The 20,242-nt window shown below is 39.7% G+C and overlaps 1 protein-coding gene across 4 annotated transcripts in view; it reads right to left on the reverse strand.

Moving 5' to 3' along the window:
• The window catches only part of ENOX1 (ecto-NOX disulfide-thiol exchanger 1), a 578,892-nt gene that overhangs the window by 234,709 nt on the left and 323,941 nt on the right, over positions 1-20,242 (reverse strand). For 2 of the 4 annotated variants that reach the window (XM_050766187.1, XM_050766188.1), the window contains exon 1: positions 7,148-7,799. The exons of 1 other annotated variant lie outside the window; for it this stretch is intronic. In XM_050766187.1, the coding sequence (XP_050622144.1) occupies positions 7,148-7,205 (58 nt within the window). In that variant the 5' untranslated portion in view covers positions 7,206-7,799. Of the gene's footprint in view, positions 1-7,147; positions 7,800-20,242 lie in introns of those variants that run through there. One more of the 4 variants, XM_050766186.1, reaches the window with a different exon arrangement.

The raw sequence follows: 20,242 nt of genomic DNA on the forward strand, positions 1-20,242 counted from the left end.
ATCAGTATCTCAGCTCGAATTGTTGGAATGATCATGGTTACTTCCATCGTTCAGACAGGAAAAAAGACAGGAGGAGTAAAACAAAGGGAGAGGGGCCATTTGAAGCAAAGAGAAAGGAAACATGATTCTAAAACACGTTCATTAACCTAGGACTACTACTAGATGCTCTAGGCTAGAATGACCAGCCTGCTTCTAAACAGATTTTAATTTTTAATTCAGTGGAATAGGTCAGATACAGCTCTCCCACCTGGAGGTCCTGCCCTAGAACCTACGTGCCCCAAGGCAGTACTGCGGGTCTGCTGGTAATCATCATCTTTGGGTAAACGCAATCTCCAGCCAGCTACTCCCACTCTGCATGTTGTGATCCCAAGAACCAGTAATAAAAGTTGGACAAGATCCCACAATGAAGTGGAGGATTTCTCCTTAGATTTTTTTTTAGGAGCAAGAAAAGACACTTTTCTTTTTTAAGCCAATAGAAATGTTTTTAAAGGTACAGGTAGAAGGAGGGATGCTGGGGCTTGAAACAAAATTCTAATAAATAAAGATCAGTTTTACCACTTAATTAAAATTGGGTGAAGGCATAGATGTGGTTCCATATTTGATGCTCACCATACAAATGCCCAGACACGAGAAAGATCTCCTGGGAAATTAAAACGCCTACATGTAGGGAGAATTGAACAGCCCAGGGCCCCAGAGCCTCTGCACATGGAGCTAAAACAAGCATAGAGGAGCCGAGTCGGACTGATTCCCCAGCTCTTCACAGCCCCCAGATTAGCTGGGTATTAGTGCAGGCTGGTCTCAGCTGCCCATGAAAATGAGAACACATTTGAAAACCTGCATTTGAATTTTAAAGGTACTCAACACTTCTAGTATTGTTTACTGAAAAAGGTCAACACTCAAGTGTTTTATTTATGCACGGCAGAACCTCAGTCCAAAAGCACTAGGCTTTCCATATGGCATAGCCTGAGAGTGTGTTAAATATGTAGTTCCAGAGCCAAGAATATTAGTTTTCAACTTAGTGAATGCATTATTAAAAGACCTCTGCTGTGCCCACCACGGGGAGATAGGGTGAGAGGCAGCAGTGACGCTGCATTCTGAATGCACAGAGACACTGACAGTCACTCACCAACGACAATATCCCCAAACCCACACTACCCTACCCCGTGCCTTGCTCTGAATTTGGCCAATCTGGAAAAAATGAAAATGGAAACATTTAAATAAAACTCATATAAAAACTTCAGTTCCAAGCACAACAGTTTTGGTTCTTTGGACAATAAGTGTTTCACTGAGATTTATGCCTAGGGTCCTTTTCTATACCCCGGCTCTGCGTCAGCGTTCACATCAGCCCTCAGTGCTTCTTGCCAATCAAGCGTATAATACACTGATTCCTTCAAATAATATTTGTGTTAAAATCATTAAATGCCCACGCAAGTCATTTTTTGTTAATGGGATGAGAAATAATACATATCAATTTGATGACAGTAAGAGGAGTTATCAACTTTAGAATATGTGTTGTATAAATTCAAAATCTTCTTAAGAATAAGTCCAGTGTTTTAAATATACTATGGAAAAACAAAATCAATACCAGGATAATTTTGACTGGAATATACAAGTGCCTTTATCATTCTGGGAAAAATACTACTCTATAAAAGGCACATTCTCTGGTAAGTTCAGAAATTATCTTTTTATATAAATATTATTCACTTGGAAAAATGTTTTCTATAAACAGCTCCCTTAGTGCATTTTCACACATACTTTTATTTATAGACATTAGATTAACATACGTTTCCAGTATAAATCTTTCGTATACAGCAAAGAGAATCTGTGACCAAAAATTCTGTCCAATTCAGATGTGGGGAGCAAATAAATGACCAGTGTCCCCATATACATAGTAATATATGGCTGATTTTATATAACATGTTCACATTAAAAATAAGAATATAAAAATTTTTAAGTCTTCAGGAAATGTCTTTAGGAAATTTCAGAAGACTATGACTTTTAAATTACTCTTTTACATGATCCACCTTCCAAAAGCTCAGAATCCTTATATTAAAAGAGCTGGCGCTGACATAATTTGACCTAATCCCGTAAATATGCATAGAAATCCCGATGCACATCATCTACTATGCTCCGCCTGCGTGATGCAAGATGAATCAGGCACCATCCGCTGTCCCTCTTGTTAAGGAGTCCACAACTGTGCTGGCTGGACAGACACTTATACAACCAGTTGTAATGTACTTGAGATAACTGGTATATTCTGGTGGTAGGAATAAGAGGCTCTGGCAGCACGGAGTAGAGATCCTGGAAGGCAACCTGCGCGTACGGAGAGTGGAAGCTTACCCGAGGAGGTGACATTTGAGCTGGTTGTAAAGGATGAACAGGATCAGACCAGGCAGAGGAGAGGCGTTCCAAGTGAAGAAAAAAACAATTATCTACACATGCCAAGATTTTCAGAGTGGACTTTTAAAAGCGTTTTACTTCAAAAAGGTTTAAGTGTGCAATGTCTAACATGAAGCAAAAATTACCATCTAGATTGTTTCTTTATGACTAGCCTGTTCTTCTCCCAAGGACCCTAGCTGTTTAGGAAGTACAGGTAGTAAGAAGAGGATGTGAAGTACTTTGGTAGATACAGAGAAAGTGAGAATGCTGCAGTAACTGAACTACAGATTAGAATTAGCACTGTAGGCCTGTGAGCGGGGAGGGCTACCAGTGAACTGAGAAAAAGCAAAAGTGTTTTAAGCGGACTGTAATAGCACCCCTTTTCAGTCTGCTGAAAACACAGGCCTTAACCTTCTTAAGAAAGAGTCTGCTAAAACATAGTCTGCAAGGCTATCAATTACAGGGTCTGCAGATTTTGCTCTGAGCTGGGACCTGTTAGAAGCAAGGAGAGCAAGGAGAGCGGATCATTTTCTTTCAATAATTTAATCACACTGGTGTGAGTGGAGGTGAAGGCTGAGCTGCAGCCTTCATATTCTACTTCTTTCACAGAGGGCAAAGGAAGTGTAGAAAAGCAAGGTCCCCTGGGTGGACCTGGAGAGAGAAAAAAGTTCTGGGACTTCCCTTGTCTTCAGTTGGGTTCTAGGAAAAGGCCAGGGGTGACAATGGCTCAAGTGAAGATGACCAGTAAATGGCTGGGAAGACCAAGAAGACAGACGGTGACCTGTTTCACAGTGCCTAACTAAACCAGAATTTCAAATTCTTAAGTTAGCTAGAAACATATTTCCTTTATTCACATTTTAAAAAATCAAGTTAATTCATTCATACTGGCATTTAAAAAATGTGTGTAAGAGATGTACAAAAACTGAATTGTGTTCATTGTTCACCTTTCTTTGAGTCATCTACATACAGAGCCAAGTTGTAGGAGGGATGTATTCAGGAGGACAAGCCTTGGGGATTTCACTCTTTTATTATTCTCCGTATAAAAGAAGATGGTTTGTTGGATCCACGTGCCACCCGTACCTCTTCCCTGGGCATGTGGCCATGAGGCAGGCGGCAGGGGCTGCCCTGGGCTAGGGTGACGTGGGTTCTGCCTTCCAGTTCTGGGTCTGCCACTGACCTGCTACGTGAATTTGGGCTGGTCACAGTTTTCTCAAATAAGAATGAGAAGCAAGGACTGGACTGTACTCTTTTCCTGGCTGTTTTCTGCTCCAGTGCTCTCTGATTCTATAGAACAATATTATGTTCTAGAGAAATGTTTTCTTCTTTCTGGGTCTTATACATTTCCTTTTTTAAAAAAAGCCACTGTAATAACAACAATGCCCCATCTAGTGTTAAAACAGGGAACATGGTCCAGGACTGCAGAATGAGGAATGGCGCTCAGGTCTTTCCTGGCTTGGGGGCTCTGAATGGCTATTGAAGGGTATGGATGCTGCCCAGGTGGTTTTTGTTGGATCTCAATGACCCAACTTTGTAAAAGAGGGCATTTTTTTAAAAGACTGTGTTTTACAACTTTTATGTGTGATGTACAACACCAGCACAATAGGACTGTTACCAAGGGCCCATGGAACAATCTTTCCTATTATTTTTACTGGCAGCTGTCACCAAAAGCAAAAGAGCCTCCTGGGGATGGAGGTCATCAGGCAGCCCCTTCCTGATGGGAGATAAGAAGAGATTCTGGGTGTGACGCAAGCAATTCAGCTAAGCTCTGGCTCCTCACTGAAATCATCACAGACATAAACCTGGGAGTTCTGCAGGGTTTAATCACTTCAGCCTTCCCTTTTCATTGCTTTCTTTCTGAAAGCTCCCATGAGGAAAACATCTCCAATCTGGGTAATAGCTAACCACACACTCTTAGAACTTTCCAGGCTCCACAGTAGTCTGTCCCCCTTCTTCCTAAATTCCATCCAACAAGAAAGGAAATCAAGGGAGGGAACAAATGTAAATACTGAGACAATGCAGGCATCTTTGAAACAAATGATCATCTTCCTTCTTGTGTGTTTGTCCTGTGCCTTTTTTTTTCATTAAGTGCCAAGACAATTTAATTTGTCTACTGCCATATAAAAATGGCCTCATTTTGGAATCTACCTCCCTTTTGGAACCCAGGTCAATTCAGTGGAATATTTGTGGAGTGACTACAGCATGCCAGACACTGTCTTAATGATGTCTGGGCTGAGAGAACAAAATGAGCCTGGACTCAAATTCTTCATCACACTGCCACTTGCTCAGAGCTTTGTGGCCGAGATTACCAGAATTTTCAGTGGCAAGGATTTCCGTTTTTTTTTTTTCTTCTTAAACCTGAGTTTCTTGATGGTTGAACATCCCAGTGGCTCCTTATCTCCTAGAATGCTTAAATGCCTACTGGGCCTAGGGCTTTAACTCACCCGCTTGTAAACCTCCGTTGATCTCTCCTAACCGGCTGCCTCTCTATGCCCTCCATGGCTATTCTGCCTTCTGGGCTTACCAGTATTCTAGTCAAATACTTGGAATTCTCCTCTTTATAAGCCCCATCTAACTTCTGCCCAACCTTCAGCCTTGGCTTGCCAGTTTAATCTGTCTCTACTGTGATCCACATCCCCAAATCAGCTTGGTTCTCACATGCCTCAAATTGGCCTTAACTCCTTCATCCAACAATCCCATATTCCTATTTCACAGTCTTCATGCCCATCCTGGGGGCACAGTACTCTTTGACTAAAGTTTAGAATGAGAGTCTCTGGTCAGTCCTGTCCTACTAGTCAAACCCTAATCTCAATCCAGGTCTGGCAGCTGTGATAATCTTGAGTACAATATGAACTGGCAATCAGCAAGTGGGGTAGCTCAAACAGAACACTGGCAAATGACATTTGCCTTAGAGGGCCATGAGAACAGTGGCCTCTGATTAATACCAAAGAAAGAAAACATCCAGAATATTTCTTGAACACCTAGAGCGTTGCCTAGTACACAACAGGAGCTAAAAAATTTGGCAAATTATAGAAAGATGTCTTTTAAATAACCTATTGCAAATGTTCAGAGATATGATTGCCTATTGTAAGCTTCTTCTGGATAAACTGTCTGATTCATGTGTATATCCCAAGGGCCCAGCACAGTGCCTGACATATAGTAGGTTTGATAAATATTTGTTGAACTGAAAAGACTTTGTTGAGAAAAGTATGTCAATGTCACTTTGTGGAGGATATCTACTTTCCCAGGAGTGTGGATGAGCAGGACATCTTAGGATGTCTACACTAAAGGATCAGCTTGGTTGGGCCCCTAAATGACATGCCAAGGTGTTCTTAAGGCACTATAGTATGGGAGTCTATCAGATGGACATGGACCACAATAGGAGAGGGGTAGGAACCCTGCAAGATAGTCTGTGCCCTGACTTACCTTCCCCCTCTACTGGAATTCTCTGGACCTTTGGGTTTCATCCAGGATGCAGGAGATCTTTTTGACATCTTTTTTAGTCATTCATATGCAAAAGGAGAGATCTGGGTCTGGCCAAGCATCTCCGATGCTGGAAACATACACGAGCATAAAACAGCCAGCTCCTTCTAATGGAGACCTTCATAGCTGCCATAACAGCTGATGGACTGGTGTAAGGCTAGTGGTTTTGAAGTTATATTTTGTATTTATTGTTGAAGCTATCAGAAACGTAGAGAACACTGAGGTCAATCAAGAGTGTATGATTTTCCAAGTATATTAAAATGTGTTTGTGTTCCTTTCATACAAAATATAAAGCATTCATCTTTAAAATGTTCACAGCAATCAATGTCTTTAATTGAGCAGAAAAGCATACACAGATATAGAAATGTTTAGTCCTAGCTGTGGCTCCTGACAATCATCTTCAGAGATAAATTTCTACAATGGATGTTTCAATTAAGACAGTAATATTTATTGAAAGGTAAGCCATAAATGTATAGCCACTGGAAACATTATTGAACAGAAGTAATTTATGCTGCGCCTGGTGCACTGCATTTTCCCACTGCTTTGATTTTATCAGCATTTGTCAATTAATCAACATGAACCTTGTAAAACATGTTCTCTTATTAGCTGGAACAGGCAATTGCTTGCAGACTTTGCAGGAGAGGTCATTTAATAATTTGCTAATTGTGCAAAGACAGATTTAAATTAAAAATAAAAAAGGTAAACTCTCATTACCACTGTACCTAAATAAGACTTTGTTTAAGCTTGGCCTTGCCAATTTAAATATCGTCAATGGTTTAATTTTTTAAAAAACTTCAAACGGCAAAGAAAGATTAAGACGAAGATCAACTTAGCTCCAGATTTTTAAAATTTAAGAGCATTTTTGTTTAAACCTTTGCCATTTCAAAGAGTTACTAGCCTTGAGGCTATAAGACAAATCGACTATATTTTATTGGCAGAAAAGTGAAGAGAAAAAAGAAAAAGCAAAAGAAACAGGAAATGGCAGCAGCCCAAAGAGCAATCCAGTGGTAAAGTTCTTCTTTGCTTTTTTTCCCTTTTTTGCCTCAACTCATTCTTCATTCCTCTAGATGAGATGTCACCTCCCCACTTTTGACTGCTGGTTCATTTTCAGTTCAGTAAGTGAGAAAGAAGCTGAGTCAAGCCCCCTCTTTGGGTAATCCATGCACCAGCACACTCGCCAACTCTCCTGGCAGCCAAGAAAGTACTTTAACTCTGAGCAGCATCACCACCAACAAGCATTCTGCAGTCATCTAAACGGACGCGACTGAGTTTAAAACGGGTAACATACCTTGGAGAGCAATTTCTACACTGGGGTCTGCAGGGCTGAATCGAGAAATCCGCACCATCTTAGAAGTGTCAGTGAAACTTAAAATGAAATGGCATGCCTTAAGGCATTTATAAGAGTAAGAATTTTGCACAGAGTTCACAGAGACAATGTTTGTTGAATGAAGATGGGCCTTGCCAGATACAGTGTAGGCAAAGTGCTTCGCTGCTGAGCTCCTTTTATAAGAGTTGAGAGGCCCAAGTCGCTTTCTGCCTGCTCAAACTGGCTTATCAATCCGTTCCATTCCATTCTGTTCTCAGTTCTAAATAAGTCATTATTTCAGGCACATTTCCCTAAGCAGACGCAAACACTGTTTTCCAGTGTGAGACTCCCTTGGGCAAATTAGGTTTCTTGGAAAAGGGTCAAGGAGTGATCAAACAAAAATCCCTCCTAGAAACAAGCGGTTTCAGGGGACACTGTGATTCATGCAGGCTACTAGTCACATTTTATCCACTGCTTGGGCAGTAATGTTCAATCTGACAAGGCCAGTTATGGGGAGCAAAATCCTGCTACCTGCAGTTTCTTTTTAAGGTAATAATAAATGGGTGTATTTCTTATGGAAACAAAACTGATGATCATAAAACAATCAGTGGAAAGTTTCCTTTTCTAATATTTTGAATGAAAAGGTGTTAAACACATTTTAATTTCTTAATAAAACTGTAGTAAAATAACTTTCATAAGGCAAAAGTTCATATCTTCTATTCTCACAGTCTTCCCTAACAAACATGAAATACTTCTAAAATAGATACTTCTTATTGTATTTTTTTTTGTTTGAGTCACAGAGAGAAAAGTCCCTTTTATGTTCTTTTAACACTTGCTTTTATTAACCTCAGCTTCAGTCAGCTCACTTCCATATATCAAGATTCTTTCTACAACCAAAGAGATAACAGGTAAACGCAAATGTGGGAAGGGAAGGGAAGCTGCTTGGTAACATAATAGCTGCGCCCTGGCAGGAGTTATTTCTCTCTAAAGCATATATGCCATATTAAGAGGCCACAGTGAAAGATGAAAGGATGGAATGGCAGGTTTTCACTTGTTTTTGACATTTCAGAATACCGTAAATAAGTTTGTTTCAATTAAAATGGTTCCATTACCTCAGAGGTAATGGAATCATTGTAATAGCAATGGAATCATTTGTAATAGCAAATGAGCAAAAATTGATCATTTGTAATAGCAAGTTTGGAAGTGTTCAAAGCTTGTGCTTAAGGAGTATTATTGGCATTCAATATAGTCATACGATATTAAGCAGATTTACAACCTTCTGTGCGGTTATCCCTGATCATCTTTATTTAAAAGTAAGTTCCGGCTGATGAGGTAGCTTAGTATCCTCATGGATTTTGGCTTGTTGGCCATCCCCAGCCAGAAAATCGGGCTCTGCTGGACACCCTCACACCTCTCCAAATAAACCTTAAATTTGCAAGGTGAAGTGGGGGGTGGCAGATGGCAGGAAGAGTTCAACTAAGAAGCTTACAAGGGCAGTTTTTTAAAAAAATGTACCTGGGGTTTTGGTTTTATTCAGGTACGACGAGGCCAACAGATGAGGTGACTGCCATTGAGAGGACAGTTTGTCACAGTTCCCAAGAAAAGCAGGCATGTCAGACCATACTGGGCCACCAGGGTCAGTAGGAGGCAGAGAAAAGAAGGGGAAAATGTGGGCAAGGGCCTTTATTATGGTTTCCATGGAAAGAACAGGCAAGACAGAGTAAGCAGCTTTAGGACAGCTAATTTGAGTCATTTCAGCAGGCTCTGTGGTATAGGGGGGTTTCCTAGACATGCAGTACCTGGCCCTGGAGTGATTCAGGGCAGGTAAATAGTGTTCTGGATCGCAGGAGCCTGATAAAAGGAAGCAGGTAGTGGCATGGACTCAGGATTGGTTGGCTTGAATATCAAAGGCAAGCTCACAGGCAAGATGTTTACTGTCTCTAGGAATCAGCTGACCCTGGAAGGTTGAGCATCCCAAGTCCACAAGGCCCCAAGATGTCAAAGCATTGTAAAATACAGAAATTTTTTAAACAGCAACAACATGATTAATAGAAGCCTGTCTGAAACACTGCTATAAGAAACCTGAAAACGGAGCTTTTCAAACTTCACTGTCCCCAGGGATCACCCGGGTATTTTGTTAAACTGCAGATTCTGACTCATTCAATTAGGTAAAGGTTGAGACTTTGCATTTCTCAAACTTCTTGGTGATGTTGGGACCACATTTTGAGTAGTTAGAAGGGAAAATATCACTAAAGGTGTTCTCTCTGGCTCATCTTCTGTCAGGAAAGGGGAAGGATCTTACATACTGAGTCCTACCTTGAACCAGATGCTGCAAGGCATTGAATATATATATTTGGTCTTGTTTTGCTTTAAGGGCAGCCTTTGCTAGTGGGAAAATTATCCCAATTTATAGGTAAGGGAACGCAGGCTGGTTAAGTAACCTGCTCTAGGTCATTTAGTTAAAAGGCAGAAGACATAAATGTTATCTGGCCTAAAAATCCAACTTTCCCCCACCACAATGTAAGTATACATGGCACTGCTCTGATGGAAAATAAAAAGTCTGTTAGTAAAGGCTTCATAAAATATAAAGCCCATAAACTTGAATAGTGGCCCATTTATAACCTGACTTCTGGAAAGAAGAGAAATTAAGAATGCTATTGATTATCCCACAATTAGAAGTAAATGGTGTTTATTAATAAGTTATTATTTTATCACAGCCTTCACAAAACACTTGAAATGGGATTCCCTATAAAACCAGTGTTTTTATTTAAAAAAGATACATACATGTACATGGTAAGATATATACAAGAAAAAGTTAGTCTTGCTCCTAGTCTCCTACTTCTACTGCTCACAGACAACTACTATGAAGTTTGTATAGCCTTCCAGAACTGTTTCTATGCAAATAATAAATGTTTCTCATATAAATTCATTCATTTGGTTATTCTAGGCACTTGGGGAAAAGCAGTAAATAAAACAGACAAAATCCCTTGTGTACATTATATTCCAGTATGAAGATAGCATCACAAATAAACAAATAAGTTATCAATTATGTCAGATGGGGATAAATGCTAATGGAGAAAAAGGGTAGAGGGGACAAAACGTTTTCAAGTACAAATTCAGTAGTTAAGGAAGGCCTCATTGGAAAGCTGACAGTTGAGTAGAGACCTGAAGGAGGTAATCCTATTCCACACTTACTCTTTCCTTTAACAGTATGTATTAAATGCTTCACCACAGCAGGGCTTACAGATCTTTTTCTTTCTTTCCTTCCTCCTTTCTTTTCTTTCTCTCTCTCTCTCTTTTTAAATTATACTTTAAGTTCTGGGATACATGTGCAGAACGTGTATACACATGCCATGGTGGTTTGCTGCACCCATCAACCCGTCATCTACATTAGGTATTTCTCCTAATGCTCTCCTCCCCTTGCCCCCCATCCCCGAACAGGCCCCAGTGTGTGATGTTCCCCTCCCTGTGTCCATGTGTTCTAATTGTTGAGCTCCCACTTATGAGTGAGAACATGCAGTGTTTGGTTTTCTGTTCTTGTGTTAGTTCACTGAGGATGATAGTTTCCGGCTTCATCCATGTCCCTGCAAAGAACATGAACTTATCCTTTTTTATGGCTGCATAGTATTCCATGGTGCATATGTGCTACATTTCTTTATCCAGTCTATCATTGTATCTATCTATTTATTTTGAGATGGAGTCTCTCTCTGTCACCCAGGATGGAGTGCAGTGGCATGATCTCGGCTCACTGCAACCTCTGTCTCCTGGGTTCAAGCCCTTTTCCTGCCTCAGCCTCCCGGGTAGCTGGGATTACAGGTGCCCACCACCACGCCTGGCTAATTTTTGTATTTTTAGTAGAGATTGGGTTTCCCTATGTTGACCAGGTTGGTCTCAAACTCCTGACCTCAAGTGATCCACCCACCTTATCCTCCCAAAGTGTTGGGATTACAGGCATGAGCCACCGCCCCAGCCTACCTTATTCTTTTTAAAGTCTCCATTGCACTCCATTGTTTGCATGTGTCATAATATTCCTGGGCTTTTGTTATTTCCATAGGCGGATGTTTTAGATTAATCCTGTTATAGTCTGTTAGATGATCATTTGAATGGTTATAAAAGAGACTTGGGGCTTGTGGTATAAAGCCTGATTAAATAGAAGGAAACCTAAACTAAGCATGGGAAGCTATGAATGAAAGTCCTAGCTGTGCTACGCTTGCTATTATCATTCAGTATTTGTGAACTTCCTTTTTTATTTTCCTGTTCTGGCCTCATGACAGGGTTTCCATTTTCCTGCCATATCTTAGGCTGTGCTGTTGTCCACCAGGCCCAGGGTCATATGTAGGTGATTCTTCAGTTGGAGACCTAAGTGACATCCTTCCCACAGCAACATCAGTGCCAAGCTACCTGTAACCTTGCAGAGTCCAATAAAAACTTGCAACCTTTCCACATTCCCCACGAAGGAAGTATAAGCAAACTTTTAGGGTGCGGTTTACCCTCTGGGCTCTGTGCATGCTCTCCATGCTTAGGAGGAAAGCACATGAGCTTCCTTAAAACAAAAACAAAAAGCCATACATTCTAGTGATGTTTACTTTTGCAGATAGAGATGTGTAGCACTGGACCATATGACAGAGTGGATTTCACCTTTAATGCAAGATTAATTTATCCAATTGATTAATATCTGAGGCGATCCCTGGAATATGCCAGCACTCTGCCTGGCACTATAGAAGGAACAAATACCAGTGCAATATGGTTCTTGTCCTCTGGTGTTAAAGGCAATACAGCAGGAATGAAAAGAAAGGGGAGAACACTATTATCTGGGGTCCCTCAAAGATCCCTCAGAGAGCTTTTAGAGCCAACATGTAAACAGGTAGGGAAGTGTGCAAGGGATGGAGGTGCTACAAGGGGACCTTGGTAAAGGATAAATGTATGTGAGTGTGTGTGTGTGTTAGGAATATGTGTGAATGGAAGGTGAACAATAACTGCACTACAAGCAAAGGCCCAGGTAAAGGAAAATACAGGTGTTGTATAGGAAACATGAAGTAGCCCTGCTTAGCTTAAAGAATGTGGGGAGTAGGTGTAGATGACAGGAAATGTTGATTGGAGTAAGACTGGCAGAGGGTCCTGAGTCCTACTTTGCTATTAGATAGGAGATAGATAAACGAGTTTTAAAAGATTAAAAAATTACCATCAGCTTCTTCCTCTTTTGTTTTTGCTTTATTTGGTGGGGGTAGGGGAGCATTGTGCATGTTGGTTTTATAATTTCTACTTCTTTTTCCAGTAATTTTTAAAAATCAGCTTAGCATTTGTTAAAGTAATATATGCCCATAGTTTAAAAAGGTAAATAGTAATACAAGGTCTATAATCAAAAAAGAATACTCCCTTCCCCCACTTTGCCTACCACTCCCCCTTCCTGCTTCTCAAGGGAAACTTTTTGTTTTTTTGCTTTTATTATGAAAGATGTTTATTTTCCAGATTATATAGGTAAGACTTTCGCTGCAACCAATTGTTCTTGGTTTGGTTAATCTATAGTCTTGTCCAGCACAGGAAAACTAGCACTGTCCAGCAACTGTAACTAGGAGGTTGAATTTCACCATGGGAGAGGAAACCACTTTGAACTATGCTATCCCTATACTTAAGTACTGTGTGTATACTAATATTTATTATCATTTTTAGAGATTATCTGTCTTACTACTATGCAGAATGAGGAAAATTTAGCACTCTGATACTATCACATGCTCCCAAGTTTTCTTCCCTGATCTTTCCAGTGGGTTAAATAGCAACTTGGGGTTAAACTGATATTCTAGTTTACCTTACTATGACCATATAATATTGTTTACTACCGAGACAAGTAGTAAAAGAGTATGTGTTCGATGTTGTTCAACATCTTATTTTTCCTGGTGTTGTCTTTTATTTTGCTTACCTCTTTTGTGTATCTATCATGAACTGTTCATGAACTATCCAAAATAACTACAGAACTTATATTGAAACCATTTTTTTTTTTTACACAATTAGCCCACTGGTTAGGCTCCTGGATCTCTTTTTCCCTGGAGGAGCCTCCCGTCCAGCCCCTCTGGGGTCTAGGGGTTTTCCAGGCCAGATGCCCGCCTGTTGTCCTGGGACTTCTTTTTAACACCATCTTGCGAAATCCCTGTGCCTCTCTCCTGTGTTGGAGCCTCCGTTTCCGGGATCCCATGGTTTCCTCTTTGTTGGTTTACATCCTCATTTTTGTAGAGCACATTCTCTAGTAGCTTCCTGAGAAAAGGTACATGGGAGGTGAATTTGTTGAGACCTTGTGTGTCTGAAAATGTCTTAATGCTACTCTCATACTTGTTTGTGAGTTAAACTTGTAATTGAATTTTAAGTAAAATGTAATTTTCCCTCAAAATTTTTAGGCTGTACTTCATTGTCTTCTAGCTTCCAGTCTTGCAGTCTCAGGCCACTACTATTCTTTTTACCAAGTATGATCTTTTACATGTGACCTGTGTTACTCCTCTGGAATGTTTTGGAATCTTCTCTTTAATCCTGGTATTCTGAAGTCTCAGAGTAAAGAACCCTAATGAGCTAACGAGAATCTTTTCTTACCCATCATTTTGGGCACTTTATAGTGTCTCAAAATCTGGAAAACAGCATTGTTCCATTTTGACAATTCTTCTATTATTCTTTAGTACTTGTCTCTGAACCATTTTTTTCTTGTTTTCTCCTTCTGGCATGCCTATGGTAAAATGTGGAAACTCGTGGATTAATCCACTACATTTCTCACCTCACCCCATCTCCATCTAATATGGTTTGGCTGTGTTCCCATCCAAATCTCATCTTAAATTGTAGCTCCCATAATTTCCATGTGTTGTGGGAGGGACCCAGTGGGAGATACTTGAATCATGGGGGGTGGTTTCCCCCATACTGTTCTCATGGGAGTGAATAAGTCTCATGAGATCTGACAGTTTTATAAGGGGAAAATCCCTTTTGCTTGCTTCTCATTTTCTCTTTGCCTGCCACCATGTAAGATGTGACTTTGTTCTTTCCTTGCTTTCTGCCATGATTATGAGGCCTCCCCAGCCATGTGAAACTGTGAGTCCATTAAACCTCTTTTTTAAATAAATTATTCAATCTTGGGTGTGTCTTTATCAGCAGTGTGAAAACGTTTGGACTATCTACTTTCTAGAAAGTTTCACTTCTATACCTCTGAATCATTTCATATTCTTCTATACGTTTAATTTCCAATACCTCCTTCTTATTTTCTAATTGTTCCTGTTCTACAGAATACTTTTTATTTTATATATACAACAGTGTCTCTCATCTTTCTGAAGTTACTATAGGTTTTTAAAAGCTTTTCATTTGCTTCCTGAAATATCTGTATCTTCTCTGAGCCCCTTTAGCCCCTTTCTCTGTTTTGATCTCTATATTTTATTCTATATTTTATGTCAGTGGATAGCCTCAAATATCGGGTGGCCCTTCATTACTCATTTATATTTAAGAAATATATATATTTATTTCATATATATATATTATATATGAAACAAATAATTCATTTATATTTAAAAACGGTGGGTCCAGTTTCCAAGGGAAACCCTGAGTGTAGACAGGGTGTGCTTTTTCCTTGACTGGCATCCCTCTGAGGTAACAGAGTGGGGAATCTTACCATTTCAACAGAGACTCTGCCAATCAGTCATTTTCTGGACTGAATTTCTGCAGATAAGAATCTCCAAACCCTTACCTAAGGAGCCAGTCCCTAGCTGTAGGTTCCCTGGGAGCTATGTCAGGGAATAGTCCAGGAGGGTTTCACCTGTTCTTTCGGTGGAGTTTCATCCTCTCTCCTGGGCCTAATCCCTGAGTCCAGAGTATCTCTGATTCAATGTAGCCTAAGACTATCCCTGATGCTTCACACAGGGATGGGGAATTGGTAGTGGCAGTGTGAGCTAGGGAGGGCAGGGCCTACCTACTCCATATACTAGGCTGCTCTGAAGCTCCTGGCAATCGATTCTCCTTTTTCCAGTCTCAAAACTCCAAAGCCTCCGCAGCGACCCGTGCATGAATGTGAAGACTTCGATCAATGCACCTCAGCTATTCCTCCTCCATCACCGCCGTCTTCCACAAATTGCCTGACATCTCACGTTCAGTAGCCTCTCCTCTGTTTGTTCTGTCTCATTTGCTTTGTGTCCCTGCTTTATGGGTTTTGTTTTGTTTTTTGGAGACGGAGCCTCCCTCTGTCACCCAGGCTGGAGTGCAGTGGTCCGATCTCGGCTCACTGCAAGCTCCGCCTCCCAGCTGGAGTAGCTGGGACTACAGGCGTCCGCCACCACACCTGGCTAAGTGTTTTGTATTTTTAGTAGAGACGGGGTTTCACCGTGTTAGCCAGGCTGGTCTTGATCTCCTGAACTTGTGATCCACCCGCCTCGGCCTCCCAAAGTGCTGGGATTACAGGCGTGACTCACTGCGCCCGGCCGTTTTTATTTATTTATTTATTTTTATTTTTTATTATACTTTAAGTTCTAGGGTATGTGCACAACATGCAGGTTTGTTACATATGTATACATGTGCCATGTTGGTGTGCTGCACCCATTAACTCGTCATTTACATTAGGTATATCTCCTAATGCTATCCCTTCCCCCTCCCCTTGTTTTTTAAAATTCCTTACTAATTTCAGTGAGATTTATTTTTTATTATTTACTAATTTTAGTGAGATTTATTTTTTATTCTTTATTAATTTTAGTGAGAGTAATTTTAGTGAGATTTCTGGAACAGGAATATATGAAAGCATGTGTTCAATCTAATAAAACCAGAAGTTTCTAGTGTTATACATTTTATTTTGTAGTTATATGTACTTATGTATTTTGTTTTGGTCTAGTTTGTTCGTCCAGAGAACTTTATGAGTTACCTGAAATCAACTACTAACCACCTCACAACTACTTTTAAGGAGGGTATTGACAAAATCATTTTACTTCTTTGTTATTTTTTAGGGATTATCAGGCAAAGTCAAGTTGACTTTCCATAAATTTTATCTTTATCCAGATAACAACATTTTGTTATCTTGGCTGCAGAAGTTTGGACAAATAATCAATTTGAGGTAGACGCACATCAGTTTATCAAAAGAAGGAAGGAAGAATACAAGGAGGAGGGAAGAAAGAAAGGAGAAAGGGAGGGAGGGGGGAAGGAGAAAAAGGAAACAGACATAAAACATTTTAAAATAGAACAGCAGGAAGACTGGCCCAACTAAATACCTATACTAAGAAAAGCTATGTACGTTCACTTGGTAAGAGGACAAATTTCAGAAAATCATCTGACTTTAAGATAATTCCAAACAATGATCACTGACTTGGAAGGCAGTTAAGGAATTTATGTCATTGAATGTTAATGGTCAAACTACATTTTATCATTCAACAAAATGTACACAAATGCATATGAAAAGCAGTACAGCCTGCAACAAAACCTATCATATAATAAATTCTCACAATTACATGTCCAGATCAACTTTTAACTATATACTGACCCTTATCGCTCTGAATATATCTACTTTTTGGCTCAAGAATGTATGCATATATGTATGTACCAAGGTATATATGTGTGTATTCCTCCCCTCATCTCCCAAAGAAATTTATGTCTGCTTGCAGGTAATCCTTTTACTTGAATGTATGTTTATTTTCCTGATTATATTTCTTATAAATTTGTCTACCTCAAATTATGTAGTCCTTTATCCTCTGTCATACTCAATTGTGGACCAACAACTTTTTTAAAAAAGTTAACTATGTTGTCAACAACATCACTTCCAATGTAGCCATCATCATATCTTTGAGCTTAACAAGATGCTCAACTTTACAGTCAGACTGACCTTATTTTAAAGCCCCCGCCTTCCATTTACTAAATAAACTCCTCAATAGGAAAATTGACATATTCTCTATTTTGCAGGATTTTATGAGAATTAAATCATACAATGCATATAAAGAACCCGGCATATTGTAGCTACCCAATTTAAAAAAAGCTATTCAAATCAGAATATGAGATGATATTGAAACATTAAGCCCTTTAAAAGTACATCGTTTCCAAGTGACTAGTTTTTCATTTCCATTTTTAGGCATCACATCACTGGTAAGCTGGTCACCTGGAAGCAACGCATCAATTAGCCACTGAAAAGGGGTGTGCAGAGCTCTTATAGAAAATTAAGAAAATCATTATATTGATTATATTGATATATTGATTATATTAAGAAAATCAATATATTGATATCTACTTTTATATAAGTAGGGGAAAGGGATGACTGGACAAAAACAATAAAAGAAAGTATTTGTCCCAAAATCAATCAGTTTCTTGACCCTTTTGGAATTCTATTTGTTTAACTACAAAATTAGGAGACTAGATGAAGTCCCTCCGAGTGTTCATGACAAAGAGTTCTGTGGTTAGATGATTTTGAAACATACCTTGATCATCTCATGCCTCCCCCTCCCCCATTCTTGAAGCTCTGAAACACATATGAGTATATTCAAGGCATCGGTCCCATTTTGTTTTACCTTCCATTATACAAACTTACTTGACTACAGACTCTCCCCCTTTTTTCTTTTGTTTCAGGTAATATTTATTGACATACTTTGGAAAAGACTGGATGAGATTATCTCAACTTCCCACTCTAACATATGTTTCTCTGAGTTTCTACAACTTCAGCTAAATGTTTTAAGAATGTTTTAAGAAAAGGAAAACAGAATATGTTATAAATTTTATTGATTGATGCTTTCTCCTATAGCAGCATACAAATTTTAGAATGGGAGAAAAATCTATTATGATTTCAATGAAATGAGCTACTTTTTAAGTATAGCTTAATATCTTGTCCCTATGTGGTACCATCAACATTTTAGACAGATGAACACCAAACCATTGACTGAATTGCTGCGTAGTGGATTTGATTTGATTATAAAGACAGTTAAATGACCGGGGTACCTCTGGCAATTTTGGCAATCAATAAGTAACATGAATCAACTATGTAGTGGTCAGACTGGCTACCCAGTGATCAATCAAAACAGAAAATAACTGAGATAAGTTAATCCTTAGGTTGCCCATGATATCAGCATAAAACTCAAATGGACATTCATGATGAAAAAATTTTAATGCTATAGTTATACAACAAACTGCTAAAAGTATTTTTGTTAGCAAAACACTTTCATTTTTCTATCAATCTAACAACACTTATTTTTATCTGAAAGGAGGGTACTATGCTAAATGTCACTGGGACTAAAAGGATGTGTAGTAGGAAAAGGGCCAAAGATCCTACCAGAAAATGATCTTGGAGCCATAGGTTAGTTCTGTCAGTAATTTTCCATGTAGCTGTCAATAACGCTTTGGTTTCTCTTTGTAAAAATAACTATCCTCAGCTGGGTGCGGTGGCTCCCACCTATAATCCCAGCACTTTGGGAGGCCGAGACGGGTGGATCACGAAGTCAGGAGTCTGAGGCCAGCCTGACCAACACGGTGAAACCCCATCTCCACTAAGACTACAAAAAAATTAGCTGGGCGTGGTGGCGGCACCTGTGGTCCCAGATACTCGAGAGGCTGAGGCAGGAGAATCTCTTGAACCCGGAAGGCGGAGCTTGCAGTGAGCGGAGATCGCGCCACTGCACTACAGCCTGGGCGACAGAGCGAGACTCCGTCTCAAAGAAACAAAAAATAAAAAACACCCAAAAACAACAACAAGAAAAAGCTATCCTCAAGGGGCTTATTGTTTAGTTAATTATATTTACAAGTTTGGGATTTTTGCTCCATGCCTTCTTATGTTACAAAATTATCCTTAATTTACCTACATAACAGAGATAAAAGTGAATGAATATGTTGATGTTCTTTAATTAATTACATGCCATAATCCCCCTCCTTCATCTTAACTGCAGAAATTCTATGAGAACCTATTGCAATGTTTTCCCTTTTTCTCTTGATATGTCTCTTTCCCCTCAAGGCTGCTAAAGTTTTAAAGTGTTCTATTTTTTTCATTAAAAATTCTATCAGAAACCCCACTTCCTCTCATGGGGAAATTTATCCAAAACCACCTCTGTGGTATCCAAGTAATAAGTGTTGGTAATAGGATGACCAACTGTCCTGGTTTGCCCAGTAATAAGGAGTTTCCTACTACGTGGATCTTTCTGTGTTAAAAAATGGGATAGTGGCCGGGCGCGGTGGCTCATGCCTGTTATTCCGCAATTTAGGAGGCAGAGGCGGGTGGATCACGAGGTCAGGAGATCGAGACCATCCTGGCTAACATGGTGAAACACTGTCTCTACTAAAAATACGAAAAATTAGCCGGGCGTGGTGGCGGGCGCCTGTAGTCCCAGCTACTCAGGAGGCTGAGGCAGGAGACTGGCGTGAACCCTGGAGGCGGAGCTTGCAGTGAGTGGAGATCACGCCACTGCACTCCAGCCTGGGCGACAGTGTGACTCCGTCTCAAAAAAAAAAAAAAAAAAAAAAAAAAGGGATAACTCTCTACAAACCAAGACAGTAGGTCACCTTGGGTGTTAGCTTCAGAGAAGGATCAGATATGGCACGGAAACCTGCACCAGAGAGCTGCAATTTTCATCCTGTTAGAAACACTCTTCTTTCATTGCTAAACAGCTGTATATAACAATCAAACACCAGATGGATATATGAATTTAATGACCTTTAAGTTTCCTTTACACTGGTGGTTCTCAATTCTGGTTTCTTACTAAAATTATCTGGTTAGCTTTTTAAAAAGTGCTCCCTGATTTAACTTATTTGAAGGTGAGTCCTTGTCATGGGCATACGTGTTTGAAGTTCCCCAGCCAATTCTCATGTAAGTCAGGGTTACGAAACACTACTTTACACACATGCTGAGATTCAAACTACAGGTCTAGTAAGAGCTGTTTAAAGCAAGGAGAAATCTACTTTGTGATCTCTGACTTGTTAATTATTACATGCAAGTTTCTACTTCAACTTTAAAACAAATGAAAACCTGCAAACTGACTTTACATATTCAACTACATTTATTTATTCACCTAGGATTCAAGATCTATAAGCGTCTCCCTTGTCATGTTTGTATTCTGAACATCAATCACCACCATCTATTGATATATATATTTTTTTCTTTTTTTT

This window comes from Macaca thibetana, chromosome 17, assembly GCF_024542745.1.
Source record: "Macaca thibetana thibetana isolate TM-01 chromosome 17, ASM2454274v1, whole genome shotgun sequence".
Classification (NCBI taxonomy): domain Eukaryota; kingdom Metazoa; phylum Chordata; class Mammalia; order Primates; family Cercopithecidae; genus Macaca; species Macaca thibetana.